The sequence below is a fragment of the Cetorhinus maximus genome, chromosome 17, assembly GCF_964194155.1.
Source record: "Cetorhinus maximus chromosome 17, sCetMax3.hap1.1, whole genome shotgun sequence".
In the NCBI taxonomy this organism is placed as follows: domain Eukaryota; kingdom Metazoa; phylum Chordata; class Chondrichthyes; order Lamniformes; family Cetorhinidae; genus Cetorhinus; species Cetorhinus maximus.
Genome location: NC_135895.1, coordinates 12634023 through 12656708, shown reverse-complemented (window position 1 = coordinate 12656708; position 22686 = coordinate 12634023). Strand labels below are relative to the sequence as shown.

The 22686-nt window shown below is 46.7% G+C and overlaps 1 protein-coding gene across 1 annotated transcript in view; it reads left to right on the top strand.

The window, feature by feature from the left end:
- ak5 (adenylate kinase 5) overlaps window positions 1-22686 on the top strand; it is an 80853-nt gene that overhangs the window by 21683 nt on the left and 36484 nt on the right. Inside the window, exon 6 of the mRNA XM_078560723.1 lies at window positions 1539-1730. Within this exon, the coding sequence (XP_078416849.1) occupies window positions 1539-1730 (192 nt within the window). The remainder of the gene's footprint in view (window positions 1-1538; window positions 1731-22686) is intronic.

Here is a 22686-nt window from a genome sequence, read left to right as displayed (position 1 = left end):
TTTGAAACTCCGGGTTTGTCTGACAATCTTTTGGAACCCAAATATGTTGAGAGGCCTAGATAGCATGAGACTTCCAATCGCAAACACTGGAGCAAAATGTTAATAACTTGTGATGGGTAGGGAGGAAGATAAACATGGAATTTAATAAATTCTGTGCAATAAACTATTGTGTTATAAGTCAATTGAAATAGATTTCTACGATTCCATTTACAGAATTTATTTAAACCTTCATTTCCCCTGCATTATAGAACTACAGATCCATTAATAGCTTTCCATCTCCACTCTAGAAGGTCATGATGTCTGCAATGTTCATGTTTCTTTCCCTGGGCTCCTAATCATCCACAATTAATGGAAGAGACAGAACTTGCTGCACACACGTAGGATCTTTCAGGGCATCTCGAAGGAAACCATTTTCTTTGAAGCATAGTTAACTGTTGTAAGGCAGGAAATGTGGCCGTCTATTTGTGCACAGCAAGATCCCACAAACAGCAATGTTATGACTGACTGACTGGCTGAGAGATTAATGCTTTCGAGCAGCTTCACATTTCGCTGCTCAAGTTCCGCTTACCCCCTCCACCCCCTGCCGGCTCACCTGCTCTTCCAGTCCGAACTCTACCGTTTAAAAGAAGTCTGTACATTCCTGTGTCCGAATTGATCCGGCGTTATGTGGAAATGGGTTTGGGAAACTGGCTGCACATCTCGTTCCATCCTGGATCATTGGGAACCTGTTGCATCACTAGGACGACCCCCCACCCCGGTTATAAATGAGCAACTTCTAATTCTGGAATAAAAGCAAAATGCTGGAGATCTGAAATACAAAAACAAAGTGCTAGGAATACTCGGGTCTGGCAGCATCTGTAGAGAGAGAGAGAGAGAGAGAGAGAGAAAGAGAGAAACAGAATTAATGCTTTGAGTTGGACATGACTCTTCTTCAGACCAAGTGTTCTGAAGAAGGCTCATTTTCGACTCGCAACATTTAACGCTGCTTCTCGCTCCACCGATGCTGTCCAGGGTCCCGGCGCCTGCCAACGTGGGGGTCGGGGGGCGTCTTCGATCCCAGCAGTGAGACTTCTTCACTTATGACAAACAAAAAAAAAAGGTTTTAGCTCCCAAGGCGATCTGTTGCCTCCAGCAGAGGAATCGAGAACCATCTAGGACGTTTTTGGAAGGAAATCACTTTTACCCCACAAAGGGGTAAAATTCTTCCCAAGGGGTTGCGGCTGCCTGGACGGGTGGAGCTTCCAAGACGAATGCTGGATTGTCCGGCCCTGCCATGCCGGGACCCGCTGTGGGGGATGCGGCAGCCCAGCCAAAAGCCCATTGGCTTTCGGTAGTGGTGGAAAATCCCGGCCTAAGTTAAGTCCGTGTTGGTTGGGTGAGGTGGGGTTTGGAGCTAAGGTACAGATCATGCCATGACCTAACTGACGGGCTTGACCTGCCCCTTGGCCTGACTGATTCTCTAAATCGGTCCTTAATGCAGCTTCAGCATGTTTCTTTTCTACCCCCCCTCCCCACTCCTTTTTAATCTTGTTCAACAGATCTGCACCCCAGATTTAGTTGTGTTCCTTGCATGTGCCAATCACCAATTGAAAGAGAGGCTGGAAAAGCGGGCAGCACAGCAAGGTCGCCCCGACGACAATCCCAAAGCCATCCAGAGACGACTGACCACCTTCAAACAAAACACCATCCCATTGGTCAAGTATTTCCAGGAAAGAGGTCTGATTGTTACGGTAGGTGTCAGCATTTTAAACCTTCTGAACGGAATGTAAGAGCTACATTATCGCTCCCAGCCCATCATAATTTTGACTTTTCATGTGAATCTTGTGCGGTGAGCTGCTATTGCCTCGTTTCCTAAAGGGTTCACAAATTGTCTTTATTCCATGGTACAACCGTGGGAGGGAGTTCCAGGGTTTTGACCCAGGGACACTGAAGGAACGGTGATTTAGCTCCAAGTCAGGGTGGTGTGTGCTCCATGGAATGAAGACGCATGTGGTAAGCCATGCCCTCAAAATGAGCTGCAACTTCTCTCTCTTCCCCTCCATTGTAAGCTTTTATGTTTTACCAACATCTAGCCAGCCTCTGACCCATCCTCTTCTTTCTCCTAAGCTCCAACAATGTCCTCCCTCCTCCTCCGTCAAACCGATGTGTATATAAATTGGGACTCTGCACGCTTTTCAGCCCAGGAGAATGGGAAATTCTTACTACCTACAATTTAAACCCAAGCTCTGTGTTATGTTACCACTAGCTCTCGATTACCTCGCCTCTACTTTTCAACCTTGGTGATATCTTGAAATCACGAAGGCCATTCGGGTCAACATGGGTTTGCTAGCTCTTTGAAAGAGTTATCCAATTATCCTGCACTCCCCTGCTCTTTTTCCCCATAGCCCAGCATTTTATTTCCCTTTTTGAAGTATATATCTAATTCCCTTTTCACTAACCAATCTGCTTTCACCCCACTTCCAGGAAGTGCATTCAGGACTTTTTCTCTATTCTTTCACGGGATGTGGGCATCACTGGCTGGGCCAGCATTTGTTGCCCATCCCTAGTTGCCCTTGATAAGTGAGCTGCCTTCTTGAACCGCTGCAGTCCTTGTGGTGTAGGTACATCCACAGTGCTGTTAGGGAAAGAGTTCCAGGATTTTGACCCAGCGACTGTGAAGGAACGCCGATATATCTCCAAGTCAGGATGGTGAGTGACTTGGAGGGAAACTTCCAGGTGGTGCTGGTTCCATCTATCTGCTGCCCTTGTCCTAGATGGTAAAGATTATGAGTTTGGGAGGTGCTGTCTAAGGAGCCTTGGTGAGTTACTGCAGTACATCTTGTAGATGGTACACACTGCTGCCACTGTGCATTGGTGGTGAGGGAGTGCATGTTTAAGGTGGTGGATGGGGTGCCAATCAAGCATCATAACTTCCTGATAGGCAAAATAACTCCTCTCATATCCCCCTTGGCTTTTTTTTATGTCTTTACCAAGGTCTTGCAACTTAAAATATGTTAGGTTTACATTTCAAAATGTAATTGTTTTGCTTTCCGGAGTGAGATATTCAGTCTGTCATTAAAGTAATGAAAGGGTTAAATGGTGAGATTTTAAATGGAGCTGGCTTTGCAGGTGGGTTGCCTCGATGCTGGTGGTGATGGCTGTTTCCAGGACTCGAACGTTTGTGAAGCGGTCCTGCCAGCGGATCTTGAAGGTGCTGCAGATGAAAGTGCCCTAGAATGCGTATGTGACGGTGGTCAGTGCCAGCATCGAGGCTATCTTCCTGCAAAGCCAACTGCGTTGGACCGGTCACATTGCCCAGATGGATGTCTGCTCAAGATCGTGTTGTATGGAGTGCTGACCACTGCCAACACCTAGAATACTGAACAGTTTTAATCCTCTTATCTAAGGAAAGACATACTGGCATTGGAGGCAGTACGGAGAAGGTTCATTAGGTTGATTCCGGGTTTGGAGGGGTTTTCTTATGAGGAGAGGTTGAGTAGGTTGGGCCTGTATTCACTGGAGGTTAGAAGAATAAGAGGTGGCCTTATTGAAACATATAAGATTCTTAGGGGGCTTGATAAGGTAAATGCTGAGAGGTTGTTCCTCCTTGTGGGAGAGCCTAGGACCAGAGGGCATAATCCCAGAGTAAGGGGTCGCCCATTTTAGACAGAGGTGAGGAGGAATTTCTTCTCTCAGTGGGTAGTGAATCTGTGGAATTCTTTACCGCAGAGGGCTGTAGAGGCTGGGTCGTTAAGTATATTCAAGGCTGAGATAGACAGATTTTTAATCAGCAAGGGAACCAAGGGTTATGGGGGAAAAGGCAGGAAAGTGGAGTTGAGGATTATCAGATCAGCCATGGTCTCATTGAATGGTGGAGCAGGCTCGATGGGCTGAATGGCCTACTTCTGCTCCTACATCTTATGGTCAGAGGGGCCCCACACAAATGTTTCAAGGGCTCCCTGAAGAAGTTGCCCTCCGTGTGCCACATTGACCATCGCCAGTGGGAAGCACAAGCCATAGATCATGATGCCTGGGGATGCCACACTCTGGAGTGCTGCAGAAGATACCTTTTGAGGCTGAGTGAAGAGCCAGTATTGAAGAGAAAAGGAGGAGAATGATAGATCCAATTGCTCCCAGCAATGATTACACCTGCACCTGCTGTGGGAGAATCGGCCGATCACAGATAGGCCTGACTAGTCACCAGTGAGCCTGCAACCGATGAAGAAAAGTACAACCTTCCAAAAAATCTTCATCTGCAAAGAAATGCCAAGAAGAAAGAAAATAGAGCAGACAGACTTAACGCACAGGTTATTGAAAGTGATGGTGCATATACATAAGGCCATGAAAACAGTCAAACTAATCCTTTTATATCAAGAGGCTTGCAATACAAAAATAAGGAGTTAATGTTGGATACATACAGGATCTTAGCTGAACTATTTTGTTCTATTTTAGCACTTTGCTTTAGGAAGGCCATAAAGAAAGATTTGCATTTGCGTAGCACCTTTCATGGCTTTCAGACGTTCCAAAGCGCTTTTAGGTCAGATGATCAAAAGCTTGGTTAAAAAGGTAGGCTTTAAGAAGTGTCTGAAAGGAGGAAAGCAAGGTGAAGAGGGGTAGGGAGGGTATTCCAAAGCTTGGGACCTAGGCAGCCAACAATGGTGGAGAGATTAAAATCGGAAATGCCACAAGAGGCCAGAATTAGAGGAGTGCAGATATCTGAGGGTTGTAGGGCTGGAGGAGGTTAGAGGTAGGGAGGGACGAAGCCATGGAGGGATTTGAAAACAAAAATGATCATTTTAAAATCAAGACCTTGCTTGAGCAGGAGTCAGTTAGGGTTAGCAAGTTTAGGGGGTGATAGGGACTCGGTGCAAGATAAGGCAGCAGTAATGTAGGAAACTTGGCAGCCTGTCCGCACACAGCAACTCCTCCAAACAGCATGGAGATAAAGGCCAGAATCCGCTTGGGATTTGGTAGAGGGATCAATATTGGCCCTGTGACACCTGGGGAGAGAAGTCTCCTGCTCTCTTTGAAATAGTGCAGCGGGGTTCCTGTTGCCAGGAGCCTTGGTTAAGATTAGAAAGCCTGCGAAGCAGCTGGAAAGAAACAATTGCTGTTCAGCTTGTCAGTAATCAATGAAAATGCGAAAAAGAACAGCGAGTTCCCACTGACGGCTATTACTGAGAAATGCAGTTTTTTTATTTACTCAGTATAATGGAAAATAGTTTTGATAACCCAGCAATCCTGTTGCCTTACATCTACTGAATATGAATGTCGTACTTAAAGCGCACTTTAAATTTGAATAAGGGAGGGAAACACCGGGCCCAGGGTTGATATCAGACAAGGGTTAGGGTCAGCCTCAGGATTGAGTCAAGCCCCACGCAGTCAAATAACTCGCCATCGCTAACCGTTCACCCACAAATAAGAATCAGAGATGTCTTACCTCAACAATTTCATCAGAGAAAGGTTTCACATATTTATATTCCCTTTTCAGATCCTTCCCAAAGCATTCCAAGTTTGTATAGTGGTTATCTTATTGGTATGGTAATCCAGAGGCCTGACTGATATTCCAGGAGAATTTAATTAATCGAATTCCGTTTCAAAATAAAAATGACCATGAAGCTGCCTTATCATAAAAACACAACTGGCTCCCTAATGTCTTTTTAGGCAAGAAAATTTGCCATCCTTGCCTGGTCTGGCCTTAATGCTGTTGACTCTTAACACTGCAGTGACCTGGCAAGCCATTCCATTGTCAGGACAACTAAGGGTGGGCAATAAATGTTAGCCTTACCAAGAATGAATTCTGGTGGGTCATATAACTAGGGCAGTAGGGTTTTAAATTAAATCAAGGGGTCAGGGGATCAAGCATGAAAAGATGTGATCAATTTTTTTTTATTCATTCACGGGATGTGGGCTTCGCTGGCTGAGCCAGCGTTTTTTACCCATCCCTAGTTGCCCTTGAGAAGGTGGTGGTGAGCTGCCTTCTTGAACTGTTGCAGTGACTCTGTAGTGGTTTGATAACAACCGAGTGGCTTGCTAGGCCATTGCTGTGGGACTAGAGTCACACGTAGGACAGGCCAGGTAAGGAGGACAAATTTCCTTCCCTAAAGGACATTAGGGATCCAGAAGACAAGGCAAGAGAGCTAGGGAGCAAAAAGAAAAGTAATGATCAGAGCAGGATGTGAAGGGACAGAGCTTATAAACTTAAGTGCACCAGCAGAGACCAGAGATTGCAAAAATGATAAAAGGACAGAACTAAAGTCATTGTATCTGCATGTAGCATTCATAAAACAGATGAATTGACAGCTCATATAGAAATAAATATTTATTATCTTTTATTTATTCATGGGATGTGGGCATTGTTGGCTAGACCAGATTATTTAAGCAATCAGTGAAAAAGAACAGCAAGTTCCCACTGACGGGTGTTACTGAAAAATATATTTTTTATTTACTCAGTGTAATAGAAAATAGTTTTGATAATCCAACAATCCTGTTGCCTTACATCAGCTAAATAGGAATATCGTACTTAAAAACATACTTTAAAATCTGAATAAGGGAGGGAAACACTTTAATTGCCCTTGAGAAGGTGGTGGTGAGCTGCCTTCCTGAACCGCTGCAGCCCATGTGGTGTAGGTACACCCACAGTGCTGTTAGGGAGAGAGTTCCAGGATTTTGACCCAGCCACAGTGAAAGAACGGCAGTATATTTCCAAGTCAGGATGGTGTGTGGCTTGGAGGGAAACTTCCAGGTGGTGGTGTTCCCATGTGTTTGCTGCCCTTGTGTCCTAGGTGGTGGAGGTCGTGGGTTTGGAAGGTGCTGTTATAGGAACCTTGGTGAGTTGCTGCATTGAATCTTGTAGATGGTACACACTGCTGCCACTGTGATTTGGTGGTGGAGGGAGGGTGGATTGGGATGCCAATCAAGCAGGCTACTTTGTCCTGGTATCGAGCTTCTTGAGTGTTGTTGGAACTGTACTCATCCAGGCAAGTGGAGAGCATTCCATCACACTCCTGACTTTGAACCTTGTAGATGGTGGACAGGCTTTGGGGAGTTGGTACATGAGTTAATTTCCACAGAATTCCTAGCCTCTGGCCTGCTCTTGTGGCCACAGTATTTATATGGCCATTCCAGTTCAATTTCTGGTCAATAGTAACCCCCAGGATAAAAGCAAAATCCGCGATTCCTCTGATGCCCTACATCGTATCAACAATTTCCAGTTCTCTGGCCCCCAACGGCCTCCTCTTCACCATGGATGTCCAATCCCTCTACACCTCCATCCCCCACTAGGATGGTCTGAGGGCTCTCCGCTTCTTCCTTGAACAGAGGCCCAAACAATCCCCATCCACCACCGCTCTCCTCCGACTGGCTGAATTTTTTCTCACTGAACAATTTCTCCTTAAACTCGTCTCGCTTCCTTCAAATAAAAGGTGTGGCTATGGGTACCCACATGGGCCCCAGTTATGCCTGTCTCTTTATGGGGTATGTGGAACATTCCTTGTTCCAGTCCTACTCGGGCATCCTCCCACAAATCTTTCTCTGGTACTTCGATGACTGTTTCGGTGCTGCTTCATGCTCTCGTCTGGATCTGGAAACATTTATTAATTTTGCTTCCAATTTCCACCCCTCCATCACTTTCACATGGTCCATCACTGACACTTCCCTTCCCTTCCTTTGACCTCTCTGTCTCAATTTCTGGCGATAGACTGTCCACCAATATCCATTACAAGCCTACCGACTCCCACAGCTACCTCGACTACAGCTCCTCACACCCTGCTCCCTGCAAGGACTCCATCCCATTCTCTCAGTTCCTTCGCCTCTGTCGCATCTGTTCCGCTGATGCCACATTCCAAAACCGTGCTTGTGACATGTCTTCCTTCTTCCTTAACCGAGGTTTTCCGTCCACTGTGGTTGACAGGGCCCTCAACCGTGTCCGGCCCATCTCCCACGCCTCTGTCCTCACACCTTCCTCTCCCTCCCAAAACCATGATAGGGACCCCCTTGTCCTCACTTTTCACCCCAGCAGCCTCCACATTCAAAGGATCATCCTCCGTCATTTCTGCCAACTCCAGCATGATGCCACCACCAAACACCTCTTCCCCTCACACACACCGCCCCCCTGCCGTCGGTATTCCGTAGGGACCGTCCCCTCTGGGACACCCTGGTCCACTCCTCCATCACCCCAACACCTCAACCCCCTCCCACGGCACCTTCCCATGCAATCGCAGAAGTTGCAACACCTGCCCCTTTACTTCCCCTCCTCCTCACTGTCCAAGGGCCCAAACACTCCTTTCAGGTGAAGCAGCACTTCACTTCCCTCAATTTGGTCTACTGCATTCACTGCTCCCAATGGGGTCTCCTCTACACTGGAGAGACCAAACGCATCACTAGGACCATCTGTCACTTGCTCATCCTGCTTTCTACTCTTAATGTCACCATTAGCACCTCCTTTAGCCAGTATCACCACCATCAACACCCCTTCGACCTTCTGTTTGTGACCTCTTTTGCAATCTCTCCTTTGCTTCCACCTATCACTGGCCTTCTATCCAGCTTCACCTGTCCCAACCCCTCTTAAACAGTATATAGTTCACCACATTTTTACTTCTCTTGGTTCTGAAGAAGAATCATACAGACTCAAAACGTTAACTCTGTCTTTCTCTCCACAGATGCTGTCAGACCTGCTGAGTTTTTCCAGCAATGTTTGTTTTAGTAACCCCCAGGATGTTGATAGCCAATACAGAGACACAGCTGCAAAATGACACAGTCTGGAACATGAATATTCATGGTTACATGACATTTTGGAAAATCGGGAAGCTAGGAAAAGGTAGTGGGTTGGCTCTGTTAATTAAGAATGATATTATTACAATGGAAAAGGTTACCTTAGTTCTAAAGATCAAGATGCAGAATCAGTTTGGGTAGTGATGAGAAATAGTGAAGATCACTGTGGGAGTAAAATAGTAAAAGTCACTTAGGGGGCTTATAAGCCACACTCATAATGGTAACCACTTCATAGGACAGAGTATACAGGATGAAATAATGTGGGCTTGTTAGAAAGGTACGTCAATAATCATGGATGATCTTAATGTACATTGGGTGAATCAGATAGGGTGGAAGATGAGTTCGGTGATTTCGGGACAGTTTCTTAGAACAGCACATGCTAGAACCAACCAGAGAGCAGGATATTCTAGATCTGGTAATGTGCAGCATGGCAGGATTAACTAATGACCTACTAGTACAGGTGCCCCTAGGTGGCAGTGATCATAACATGATTGAATTTTGCATTCAGTTCACAGGAGAGAAGGGTGGATCTGGGTCTAAGATGAGTGTTTTGAATTTGAATAAATAAAGGAAATTGAGGTTGTGAAGACAGAACTGGCTAAAGTGAACTGGGAAATTAGGTCAGTAGAGATACAGTGGCGGACATTTAAGGATTTATTTCGTAACATTCAACAAAGATACATTCCAGTGAGAGAGAATAGCTCTAGATACCTGTGGCTAACTAAGGAAGTTAAAGATAGATAGTATCAGATTAAAACAAAGTGTACAATTCCGCAAATATTAGTGGTAGGTTAGATGTTTGGGCAGAATATGAAGAATGGTGAGAAAAATGAAGGGGAAATTAGAGTATGAGAGAAAGCTAGCTAGAAATATAAAAACAAATGGGTATTTAAAAAGGAAAAGAATAAGTAGAGTGTTGGTCCTCTAGAGAGTAAGAATGCAGAATTAATAGAAAAGAAGGAAATGGCAGATGAATTGAATAGATATTTTGTATCTGTCTTCAATGTAGAAGACAGAAATAACATCCTAGAAATAAGTGTGTATCAAGAGGTGATAGGGAGAGAGGAACTTAAAAACAATTGCAATCGCCAGGGAAAGAGTACTTAGCTTTTAGTTCTAATAATTTTCTGACCAGTTCCCAGGTCCTGATGGACTTCATCCTAGGGTATTTAAAAGAAGTGGCTGCTGAGATAGTAGGTGCATTAGGGAACTTTGCAAATTTAAAATTAGATTCTGGAATGGTCCCCTCAAATTGGAAAAATAGCCAATGTGACACCCCTATTAAAGAAAGGAGTGAGACAGAAAGCAGTAAACTACCGGCCAGCTAGCTGAACACCAATCATAGGGGAAAATGCTGAATCTATTATTACGGAGGTTATAGCGGGGCACTTAGAAAATCTCAATGTAATCAGGCAAAGTCAACATGGTTTTATGAAAGGGAAGTCACATTTGACTAATTTATTGGATTTCTTTGAGGAAGTAACAAGCAAAATGGATAAAAGGGAAACCTGTGGATATTCTGTACTAAGATTTTTATGAAGGCATTTGACAAGCTGCTGCATCAAAGGCTACTACACAAAATAAGAGCTCATGATGTCAGGGTAACCTACTATTAGGATGGATAGGGGATTGGTTAGCTAATAAGACCATAAGACGTAGGAGCAGAAATTAGGCCATTCGGCCCATCGAGTCTGCTCTGCCATTCAATCATGGCTGATAAGTTTCTCAAGCCCATTCTCCCGCCTTCTCCCCGTAACCTTTGATCCCCTTACCAATCAAGAACCTATCTATCTCGGTCTTAAATACACTCAATATCCTGGTCTCCACAGCCTTCTGTGGCAATGAATTCCATAGATTCACCACTCTCTGGCTAAAGAAGTTTCTCCTCATCTCTGTTCTAAAAGGTTTTCCCTTTTCTCTGAGGCTGTGCCCTCGGGTCCTAGTCTCTCCTACTAATGGAAACATCTTCCCCACGTCCACTCTATCCAGGCCTTTCAGTATTCTGTAAGTTTCAATCAGATCCCCCCTCATCCTTCTAAACTCCATCGAGTATAGACCCAGAGTCCTCAAACGTTCCTCATATGTTAAGCCTTTCATTCCTGGGATCATTCTCGTGAACCTCCTCTGGACCCTCTCCAGTGCCAGCACATCCTTCCTGAGATACGGGGCCCAAAATTGCTCACAATATTCTAAATTCTAATAGAATAGCAGGGATAAATGGATCATTTTCGGGTTGGCAAGATGTGACAAGTGGAGTGCCACAGGGACCTCAACTATTTACAATTTTTATATCAATGACTTGGATGGCAGGATCAAATGTATGGTTGTTAAATTTGCTTATGACACAAATATAGATAGGAAAGTAAGTTTTGAGGACATAAGGAGTCTGCAAAAGGATATAGGTTGTGAATGGGTAAAAAGTTGGCAGATGGGGTATAATGTGTGAAAATGTGAACCCGTCCACATTGGCAGAAAGAACCAAAAAACAGCATATTATTTATCTGGGGAGAGATTGCAGAATTGTGAGGTACAGAGGGACCTGAGTGTTCTGGTACATGAATCGCAAAATGTTAGTTTGCAGGTACAGCAGGTGATTGGGAAAGCAAATGGAATGTTGTTGTTTATTGCAAAGAGAATGGAAAATATAAAAGTAAGGATGTTTTGCCACAGTTGTACAGGGCATTAGTGAGACCATATCAAGAGTTCTATATACAGTTTTGGTCTCCTTATTTAAGAAATGATACAACTGCATTAGAAGCAGTTCAGAGAGGGTGCTCTTGACTGATTCCTGGAATGAGCGGTATCCTATGAAGAAAGGTTGTAGTTTAGAAGAATGAAAGACACAAGATCCTGAGGCGACTTGACAGGGTGGATGCTGAAAGGATGTTTCCCCTTTGCGGGAGATGCTAAAACTATGAGATTTAAAATTTAAAAATAAGGGATCTCCTTTTTAAGGCGGGGATGAGGAGAATATTTTTCTGAGGGTCAGTGAGTCTGTGGAACTCTCTTCCCCCAGAGAGTGGCGGAGGCAAAGTCATTGAATTGTTTTTAAGGCTGAATTAGATAACCTGTGATTCTGTTAGTCAAGAACCTATCGGGGGGTAGGTGGAATGTGGAGTTGAGGTCACAATTGGATCAGCTATGATCTTATTTAATGACGGAGCAGGCTCGAGGGGTGAATGGCCTACTCCTGCTCCTAACTCGTATGCCCACAGTGCTGATTGGGAAAGATTTCCAGCAACATATGTTCCAGTCACGACAGTGTGTGTCTTCGAGGGCAACTTGCATGTGGTGGTGCTCCCATCCAACTGCCGCCCTTGCCTTTCTAGGTGGTAGAGGCGGCGAGTTTCGAAGGTGCTGCCGAAGGAGGCTTGGCATGTTGCTGGGTGAAAGGGAAGGGCAGTTTTGATCTGGAAGATGGTGAAAACAAAAGCAGGTGCTCGTAACCCTTGTTGGCACATACCTATCAGAATTAAAGGCCAAAATGGCTAGGAGCATTTGAGTGGAACAAAGGAGTTGCAATAATGGGACCTGTAATGTAAATGGTACCACGCATGTTGCATACAATGAAGCAAATTCTATAATTTTATTGCAAAAGTGTTGAATATTCATTAGGTTACCATGAGAAGAGTGCAATTACTGAGAAGGAGCCATCAAGCATTTGGCAGTTGACTTTTCAAGGAGACTAATACCGATCTCTGAATAATGAGACTTTGGAAGAATGCAGGATAAAACAGCTTGTAGTCACTAATAGAGGAATCAAACAAATGTCTTGATATTTGTCTCTCTGATTTTCAGCTACTGCCAGACTAAGACGTTCAGTACAAATAAATTTAAGTGCCAGAAACATCCAGACTGCTTTGATCAAATAGGATAAGGGTATGATCCTATCTGCTAAAGATTCCATGGTCTTCTTTGAAGAAGAACAGGGGGTTAGGCCAACATTCCTCCCTCAACCGAATCATTTGTCACATTCGCTGCTTAAAAAGGGGGAGGGAGCACGAGGCCAGTCAGTAGACGTTTCTCCACCTCTGATATTAAAGAGACTATTGTAACATTAAGACCTGCTTGCAGTGGGCGGGGAGATCAGCAGCGGTCAAGAGCCTGCCGGCTTGAGGGGTAGGTTTCTCCACGTTGACCAAGTCACAGCATTAGCGTCCCAGTTCATGGTGTGTCAGCCATGGCTCAGTAGGTAGCACTCTTGCCTGAGTCAGACGGTTTTGGATTCAAGTCCCACTCCGGGACTTGAGCACAAAAATCGGGGCTGACACTTCCGTGCATTGCTGAGGAAGTGCTGCACTGTCGGTGATGCTGTTTTTTGATTGAGACATTAAACTGAGGACCCATCTAGCTCTCAGGTGAAAATTAGTTCCCATTATTTTGAAGAAGAGCTGTGGAATTAACCCCAGTGACCAATTTTTATCCCTCAATCAACACCACAAAAACCGAGATTAACTGGTCATTATCACATTGCTGTTAATGGGAGCTTGCTGTGCATAATTTGGCTGGGCTGTACTGTACTGCACTGGCCGGCAGTGCTGAGACTCTGCTTATCTCTAGTGCGTAGTCTTTCTCAGCAGTCAGAAGGTCACGCCATGAAAAGGGCTTGTGGCTGTCAGGATGAACGTCAGGAGTTGTAATTATTTTTGTTCGAAGGTTTAAAGATGGGGAATAAACTTTGCCCAGTTGGATAGTTTTATTTGAGATGAACAAGGATGGAATAAGAGCAATAGACACATGCAAACAGTTAGAAGTCAGGAAGCATTTATTTTCATTTTTGGAAAAGACCCTGAGGGGCCTTCACAGGGTGGGTGGAGAGAGGATGTTTCCCCTTGTGGGAGAATCTAGAACTAGGGGCCACTGCTTAATAATAAGGGGACACTCATCTTAAGATAGAGATGAGGAGAAAGTGTTTCTCAGAGGGTTGAGTCTTTGGAATTCTCTCAAGGCAGTGAAAGCAGACTCTCTGGGTGAAACTTTGCAGTCACCCCACAGTGGGTTTAATGGCGGGTGTCGGGGGAGGAAAGCAATGTGCCGGGAGCTGAACAATTGGTTTCCCGCTGCCATAAAATGATGGCGGGATCATCCGCTTCCACCCGCCTTGGCAGGTCACCAGAGGCCGCTGTGAAACCGATGTGCAGGTGGAGGCCCAACTGGAATAGTCGTCCCCCCCCCCTCCCCCTCAACCAGTGGGATATCACTCTGGTCCAGAACACATCTGGACCAACGGGGCGTGGAGATATGGGCACTCACCTGAAGACCAGTAGCAGCCTTCGGAGTTCAGGGTGGAAGGATGGGAACCCCCCGAGTGACCGGACCCTGGAACAGCGTGTGCCACAGTGGGGTGGGTGGAGCGTCAGCCACGCGGATCTTCGAGCTGCAGCAGGTTCCAGGAGGTGGGTCTTCAAGCTGCAGGTGAAAGGCTGAAGGAGGTATTGTTCGGCAGCAACTTGTCTGAGCTGGGGTGAGGGGGGGAATTGGGAGGGGAGGGGAGGGGAGGAATGAAGAAGTGGGGCAGGAGTGGAGGCCTACAGGCAGATGGGGGTGGCAGGGGGAAGAGAGATGTTGCGGGGGGGTCATCGAATGGGTGAGGTGCTAAGGAGTGGGAGGGTGGGAAGGGCCATGCTATGTGTGGGTGGTGGGTGGTATGCAGGTGTGAACGGGCGTGGGTGGGGTGTGCAGGTGTGAACGGGGGTGGGTGGGGTGTGCAGGTGTGAACGGGCGTGGGTGGGGTGTGCAGGTGTGAACGGGCGTGGGTGGGGTGTGCAGGTGTGAACGGGCGTGGGTGGGGTGTGCAGGTGTGAACGGGCGTGGGTGGGGTGTGCAGGTGTGAACGGGCGTGGGTGGGGTGTGCAGGTGTGAACGGGCGTGGGTGGGGTGGGCAGGTGTGAACGGGCGTGGGTGGGGTGTGCAGGTGTGAACGGGCGTGGGTGGGGTGTGCAGGTGTGAACAGGTAAGTGGGAAGAGAGGAAAGGAATTTGGAGGGAGGGTCTGTGGTGGTGTATCCTGATGGTAGGAAGGAATGGTGAGGGTTAAAGGGGGCAGTGGGAGCTGGTAGGGTCGAAGGGTGAGGGTGCCACGATGTTGGTTGAAGGGGCACTGAAGGTTGTTGGAGGGGACATGAGAAACTGGTTCTGGGGATTGGAAGAATGGTGGGGGGGTGCGGCAGATCTACAGTAATGGGTGGGCTCTTCAGAAAGGTAGGGTCGTGGGCATTGACCTACGGGACGGAGGGTGATGGAGGGTTGAAGGGTGCCCGCAGGGATGTCAAGTGTGATTCCTGGGGGTCCAACAGGGGGAAAGGTGTCGGTGATGGGAGGAGGGGCAAAGGTATTGGACTGGATGCGGAAGGGACCCACAACCATGGCCGCTCACAACTATGCAGAGCCTTGTGGTGGAGATCTCGAGATGCTGGATGGGAGTTGGATCATCGGGGATGGACGGAGACACAGGTCAGCTCAACTGAAGAGGAACCTCGGCATATAGTACTCACAATGCTGAGCCTGTGGGATATGAGAGTGTGAAGGGCAAAGGCTCAGTGGGTGTGGGAGGCTCCTTGCACACGGCTCACAAGGGCCCTGGCAGAGACCTTTTCCTACCTGCACATGCCTGATCCAAGGGCACATAGGGTATCCCTCAGATAGTGGTTGTGGGGGAGAGGGGTGGTGTACACACAGGCTCCATGACAACCGCACATAAATCACGTCAAACATGATTAAAGTGCAAGTGAATTATATTTACAAAAGTGTGATAAGTTTACCAATAATAGTGCACCCGTGTAACCACATGGGAAACCAAGACGTCTTAATTTTTGTTTCCCCACCACTTCCTCTAAGGGTCCCCCGACCTCCGCAGCAGGAGTAGAGGCAGTCTGCTGACCAGTCTGCCATGTTGCCTTGAATGACCTTGGCAGCCGTCCTCTGGAGCCCCGATGGGCTTACTTAGGCTGTCCTGCCTGTGGGGCAGGTGCTTCCTCTGCTGTCAGAGGACGAAGCTGAAGGGGTCACAGGCAAGGGGGATGCGGAAGGAGTGGAGGTCCCGGTGGTGTCCAACTGCCCCTCTTTCTCCCTTCAGGTGCCCAAGGGGCCCCTGCCTGACTCCTTGAGGGAAAGGAGCACCTAGAGGGAAGTTGAGGAGCTCCTTCCCTCGTGCAGCCAGAGCGAAAGCTCAACCGTGGCTACAGCGATGGAGTGCAGGCCTGTCGCATCTCTGGCAGAAACTGATGGACCAGGGTCCCCAGGGAGACCTCCCTGCATGCACAGGTCAGCCCCACTTCATCAGAGCTGGCAGACAGACCCCTCCACCTGACGTGCCACCCTGAGAAATGTCAACCCACCTGTGCCTGATATTTTCCCCCACTACTTGCCCCCTCACCAGCATCTTGTGAGCGACCGATTCCAGAGGCGCCTCATCCAACTCTGACGTCGCAGGTGCCTTTTCCCCAGCAGCCCTCCGAGTGCCGGTGAGCTTGGCTGACCCTGCCCCCCCTCTCTCCCCCAAACTGCTGCGGACATGTTCTGGTGGTCGCTGCACAGACATGTGGGGACCTTTCCTAAGCTAGACCTCTGGGCTGGCGGAGGGTACAGGTGACTGTTGTGACGTTTCTACAGGTGCACTTTCTTCCTCCTCAGTCCGCTCCGGGCTTGTCTCATTGGTGGATTGGGCTTCATCTGCTTCGGGCCTTGCCCCCTTGCTGCTGGCAGTTGAGAGAATGAGTGACTGCATGAGCTGCCTCCAATGCGTGACCCTTGGGTTTCAGTGTGACATACATGGCTCATTACCGGATGGAGGCCACTAGCTGACCTCTCCGTATCCACAGGCTGAGTCCCGTTCCACCCCTGCCAGCTGCTCCTCAAGGTCTGTTAGGTCTTTGAAGTGTGGCCAGGCCACTCCATCTTCTCCCTCTCTCTCTCCTATAATGGGCTCACTTTTCCTGAACAAAGAGAGATGGTGGGGTTGAGAGCAGTTGGGGTTTGAGGTATCTTTCTCATGCCTCCGGTCTTGCAAAGAACCTAGTGGATTGTGTGCCACGTGAGTGATGCACTGCAGGTTCTCCAGAAGGGTTCTGGGGCAGCAACCTCCAGAGCATTGAGCCCATGCATACTTAAAGATAAACCTCAGAGGCATGTCATTAGCAGTGTTTGCTGGTTCCTTCGATGCCTGGACCGCTTTCCCCAACCCCCCCGCCTGCCTCTGCCAGACAGCATGTGAGCTCTCTGTGTGGAGGGGTAAGGGACCCGCAGTTGCCTCTTCACATGCAGAGGAGATGGACTGCAGTGGGGCTGTGAGGTATCACACTGTCTCGTTGCCACTGAAGCCCATGTCCCCTGTTCCATTCAGTGAGGTGAATGTGAGCAGTAGAGGGTTCACTTACCCTGGCGGCGCAGATGAGGTCATTCATCCGCTTCCACACCTCGGGCACTGACTGCCCTGGAAACGTCCTCCCATGCCAGGTTCATCACCCTGCTCAGCTTCCTCCTCCCACCCTCTGGATAGAGGACATCCCTCCTGCCCTCTACCTTGTCCAGCAGGATGCCCAGAGAGCTATCGCTGAATTTTGGCACTGGAGCTCACTGTCCTCTTCAGACCATCTCCTGCCTTGTAAATATGGCATCTGGGTACGACAGCAGGGCACGTGCCATCCTGTCCACCCTGTCGGGAGACCCCCGACAGCATAATGGGGCTGGGCGTTACGGCGTGAATTCCCAGTGGGTTCCACGGTAGGAAACACTCACCATCCCCGTCCCTGCCCCGCCCTTTGAATATTTTTATGGTAGAAGTAGGTAGATTTTTGTTAAGCAAGGGGGTGAAAGGTTATTGGGAGTAGGTGGGAATGTGGAGTCGAGATCAGCCACGATCTTATTGAATGTCATAACATTCAAGGCTATGGGCCAAGTGCTGGTAAATGGGATTAGGTAGGTAGGTCAGGTGTTTCTCACGTGTCGGTGCAGACTCGATGGGCCGAAGCGCCTCTTCTGCAGTGTGTAATTCTGTGAATGACGGAGCAGGCTCAAGAGGCCTACTTCTGCTCTTAATTCATATGTTCATATTACCCTCAGGAGCAGGGAGTAGGGATGGACTGCGGTCATTCATAAGGGGTTGGGACAGTTTCCTGAGAGAAGGGGACACCTCGAGTTATTTTTTTTTTAAAAAGTAGGTTATCAAGTTGCTGGAAATTAGACAGAATTTACAGGGGAGGAACAGGCCATTTGATCTAACCGATCCAAGTCATTACTTATGTTACACATCAGACTTTCCCCATTCCTTTTCATCTAACTCTGTCAGCATATTCCTTTCTCCCTTAAAAGGGCTGATATTTAATCTTATGTGTGCATGATTATTTTTAAATGGCAACTAAGCAATTTCTTGGCCTAGAATCTTAAAATGCCTACCTGGGACCTGTGCTATTTTAGCTGCAGATAACCTAATTACAATCTGGGATGATGTGGTTTGGGATGTATTCTATCTCTTCTGTGCTGTGAGGGTTTGGATAGTTTCCTCCCGATTTCTGTTTTGGTGAAACTGAGGAAATAACGGCCTCAGCTACCATTTCTCCGAGTCATCCTGACCCAAATAGCAGTCACGATGGGACAATTATGACGGGACTCGGGTTATATTCGTATGTGGGATGTGGGCATCGCAGATACAGGAAGTAATTAAGAAGGCACTATTTTTAAAATTAGGAGTTGCCCTTTTAGGACAGAGATGAGGAGTAGCTTTTTTTTTCTCTCAGAGGGCTGTGCGACTTTGAAACTTTCCACCTCAGAAGGCGGTGGAGGTGGGGCCACTGAATATTTTGAAGGCAGAGGTAGATAGATTCTCGTTGGGCAAGAGAATCCAAGGTTAGCGGGGGTTAGATGGGAATGTGGAATTCGAAACACAAACAGATCAGCCATGATCTTATTGAATGGCAGAGCAGGTGCGAGGGGCCGAATGGCCTACTCCTGCTCCTTTCTCGTATGTTTGTAAAAAGCAGTGGGTGCTAGCCCAATCAATAATCTTACAATAGAGGTGGATAGATTTACGCTACCCAACGTTACTAAGGGATGATGAACCAAGGTGGATGGATGGAGTCGGGATACGCATCAGCCATAATCTCATTGAATGGCGGAACAGGCTCAAGGGAGTGAATAGCCTCCTCCTGTTCCTAAGACATAAATAGTTATCGGGTTGTACAAATACTTCATGCAGCCATACCAAATTCCTTGGTGTGCTAACCCATTCATCACTGATGGAGAATTTGATCCAGGACGTTAGGTGTTAAGTGTGAGATCAGCAATCCTAGCCCTCTGTGCAGCTCACTGACAACCCTGCATGATATTCCTCATTTCTGATCAGTCCAGTGTACAAGAATGCCCCCCTATGGAAAGGCTATGAGTCCCAAAATCTACTAGGTATAACTTTAAATTTGGTCACACATCTGTCAATAATGATAGTGGCAGCATCTGCTGTTCCCCTGCCACCAATGCGGGGATTCTGCTTGCTTATAAAAAGGCCTCCTGGAAGAGTGCAGAGGAGATTTAGGAGAATGGTACCAGCAGTGAACAACTCGAATATATGGAGAGGTGCAGGTAACTGAGATTGTTCTGCTCAGAGCAGATAAAGTTAAGGGGAGATTTAATAGAGGTGTTTTAAAATGATGACGCGTACTTCTGGAGTAAATAGAAAGAAAGTGTTTCCATTGGCAGGAGGGTCGCTAACCAGAGGACAAGGATTTAAAACAGGAAAGAACCAGAAGGGGAATAATGGAGAAATGCTTTTACACGAGTTATTTTGATCTGGAATGCACAACCTGAAAGGGTGGTAGAAGTAGGTTCAATAGTAACTTTCAAAAGTGAATTGGATATATACCAGAAAATGAGAAATTTACAGGACTACGGGGAAAAATGTGGGGCAGTGGGATTATTTGGGAGTTAGGATCGGCACAGTAGGTTGAATGGTCTCTCTTTATGCTACGTGAGCTAACCTGGGATATTTGATGGGAGAGTGTAGAGGGAGCTTTTCTCTGCATCTAAACTGTGCTGTACCTAACCTGGGAATGTTTGATGTGACGATGTAAAGGATGTTTTGGCCTGTATCTAACCCGTGCTGTGCCTGCCCGAGAAGTGCTTGACAGGAGAATGTAAAGTGTTATATGATGTGTGCCAGGCAGATCAAATCCACAAGGAAACTCGATCAAGCAATCACAACGATTTTGAAATTTGTATTTTATTTCGAGATGGATGCCCTGAATTCAGTAGTAATGAGTTCACCCGGATGAGGAGATTTTTGTTACAAAACTAAATTAAACGTTTATCAACAAAAGAAAGGATTTCAAGTACACACACAGGTCTACAAATTACTACTATAATACCTCCTAAAACCCCTAATTAATCTGTCTCCCAGTTACACCTTCGGTAAGGTAACAGTAAAACGTGGATGAGGGAAGTGAATGTACTATTGCCAAATTTGTGGATGATACAAAAATAGGTGGGAAAGCAAGTGGTGAAGATGAGGCAAAGATTCTGCAGAGGGATAGAGACAGGTTAAGTGAGTGGGCAAAAAAAGTGGCCGATGGAATATAATGTGGGAAAACGTGAGGTTGTGCACTTTGGCAGGAAGAATAGAGAAGCTGAATATTATTTAAATGGAGAAAGACTGCAGAAAGCTGCAGCACAGAGGGATTTGGGAGTCCTTGTGCATGAATTCCAAAAAAGCTAACATACAAATTCAACAAGTAATAGGGAAGGCAAATGGAATGTTGGCCTTTATTTCAAAGGGAATGGAGGATAAAAAATAGGGAAGTCTTGCTAAAACTATACAAGGCACTAGTTAGACCACACATAGGATACTGTGAACAGTTTTGGTCCCCTTATCTAAGGAAAGATATATTGGCATTGGAGGCAGTCCAGAGAAGGTTCACTAGGTTGATCCCAGGTATGGAGGGATTTTCTTACGAGGAGAGGTTGAGTAGGTTGGGCCTGTACTCATTGGAGTTTAGAAGAATGAGAGGTGATCTTATTAAAACATAAAAGATTCTTAGGGTGCTTGACAGGGTAGATGTTGAGAGGTTGTCCCCCCTTCTGGGAGAGTCTAGGACCAGAGGGCATAATCTCAGAGTAAGGGGTCACCCATTTAAAACAGAGATAAGGAGGAATTTCTTCTCTTGAGGGTAGTTAACCTGTGGAATTCATTACCTCAGAGGGTTGTAGAGGCTGGTTTGTTCAAGGCTGAGATAGACAGATTTTTAATTAGTAAGGGAATCAAGAGTTATGGGGAAAAGGCAGGAAAGTGGAGTTGAGGATTATCAGATCAGCTGTGATCTTATTGTTTGATGGAGCTGACTCGATGGGCCGAATGGCCAAATTCTGCTCCTACATCTTATGGTCTTAACATCTTATCATCACTTTGAAATTCAAACTAACCTAATTTATCTATATATATGCAATTTTTCCTCACACCTCACATTCTAAAACTTCAGCCATGTTTACCTATTTAGCATTTCAAACCTAGCTTCTTGTTTCTCAAAAACCTCCAGACCACCTGTCTCCAATTCAATTAAATCTCACACGCAGGTACACACAAAGAAACTAGTCCAAATCCCACTATTAACCCACTTTTACAATAAATCACAATAACATTATGAAAATTATTATATTTTCATTGACAAAAGGGAGCTTTCCTTGGTATATGACCCCCTCTGTATGTGACCTGGTTAGACCACTGGTGGGGTGACAGTGTTGCAATCTCCATTATAGAGGCGGTGGCATAGTGGTATTATCACTTGGACTAGTATTCCTGACATCCCATTGTAATGCTCTGGAGACCTGGGTTCAAATCCCACCACAGCAGATTGTGCAATTTGAATCCAATAAAATTCTGGGCAACCATTGTTGATTGTTGTAAAAACCCACCTGGTTTACTAATGTCCTTTAAGGAAGGAAATCTGCCATCCTTACCAGGTCTGGCCTCATTGTGACTCCAGACTGGGTGACCCTTTAAATGCCCTCTGAACAATGGCAATTAGGGATGGGCAATAAATGTCCACACATCCCATGAATAAAAAAATATATATAGAAAGGAAAACTGAAACAATACAGCAGAGACTCGCTAGAACATTACTATGGTTAGAGGATATTGTGCTGAGAAGGGTTAAGGAAGATCTTCTAGAATTGTTCAAAGTTCCCAAAAGTTTGAGGGCAGCCAGTGAAGTACAACTTCCTCCATGGTTGGTGAATAAATACAAATTAGAGGTTAGAAGAAGCTTTATAATGCATTTGGTAATTAAAATGCATAGGAAAAAAGCAAAGATTAGGGATTGGAATAGACAACTCCAATATGGATCTCACACCAGCAGCAACATAAGACAAATGGCCTCCTTTCTAGTTAAAACTTCAATGATTCTATGCTCATGATTCAGGGTTATGTCAGTGAACTACGGTGATTCAAATAATGCAAAAACTAGATAACTCGCTGAGCACAAATGAAAGGTGGTGTCTTCTACATCATTATGAGTGTTAGGTGGCATTTTCAGTGCCCACTGGTGGTGGGCGTGATAGGTGGCATGAGTGGACAGTATTTCATGACGGCGGGAAGGCAGGTTGCGATTGTCCGCTCAGCCCACCGATGGCGGGCCATTTCTCCCACCATCGGTCGTCGGGAACCTCATTGTAATACATCAGCGTATCATTATCAGGCCTTCCCCAGGCTCTAGCACCCCCCCCTTGCTGGATCATCCGTCCACGTCGGCGGGAAAGCACGCCAACGTTTCTCACAACAGCACGCCAGGCGACGTGCACATGGCGGCCTGGACTTTGGGGGAACTGGAGGCGAGTGAACAGCAACGTTCTGCAGAGCTCGCCAGGGTCGCCTGTGGCTTTGCAGGCTTCGGGGGCACCGGGGGGGGGTGGGGGGCTGGGGTTAAGTGCCGCCCTGCCCAACTGGTGGCGGCGGGCT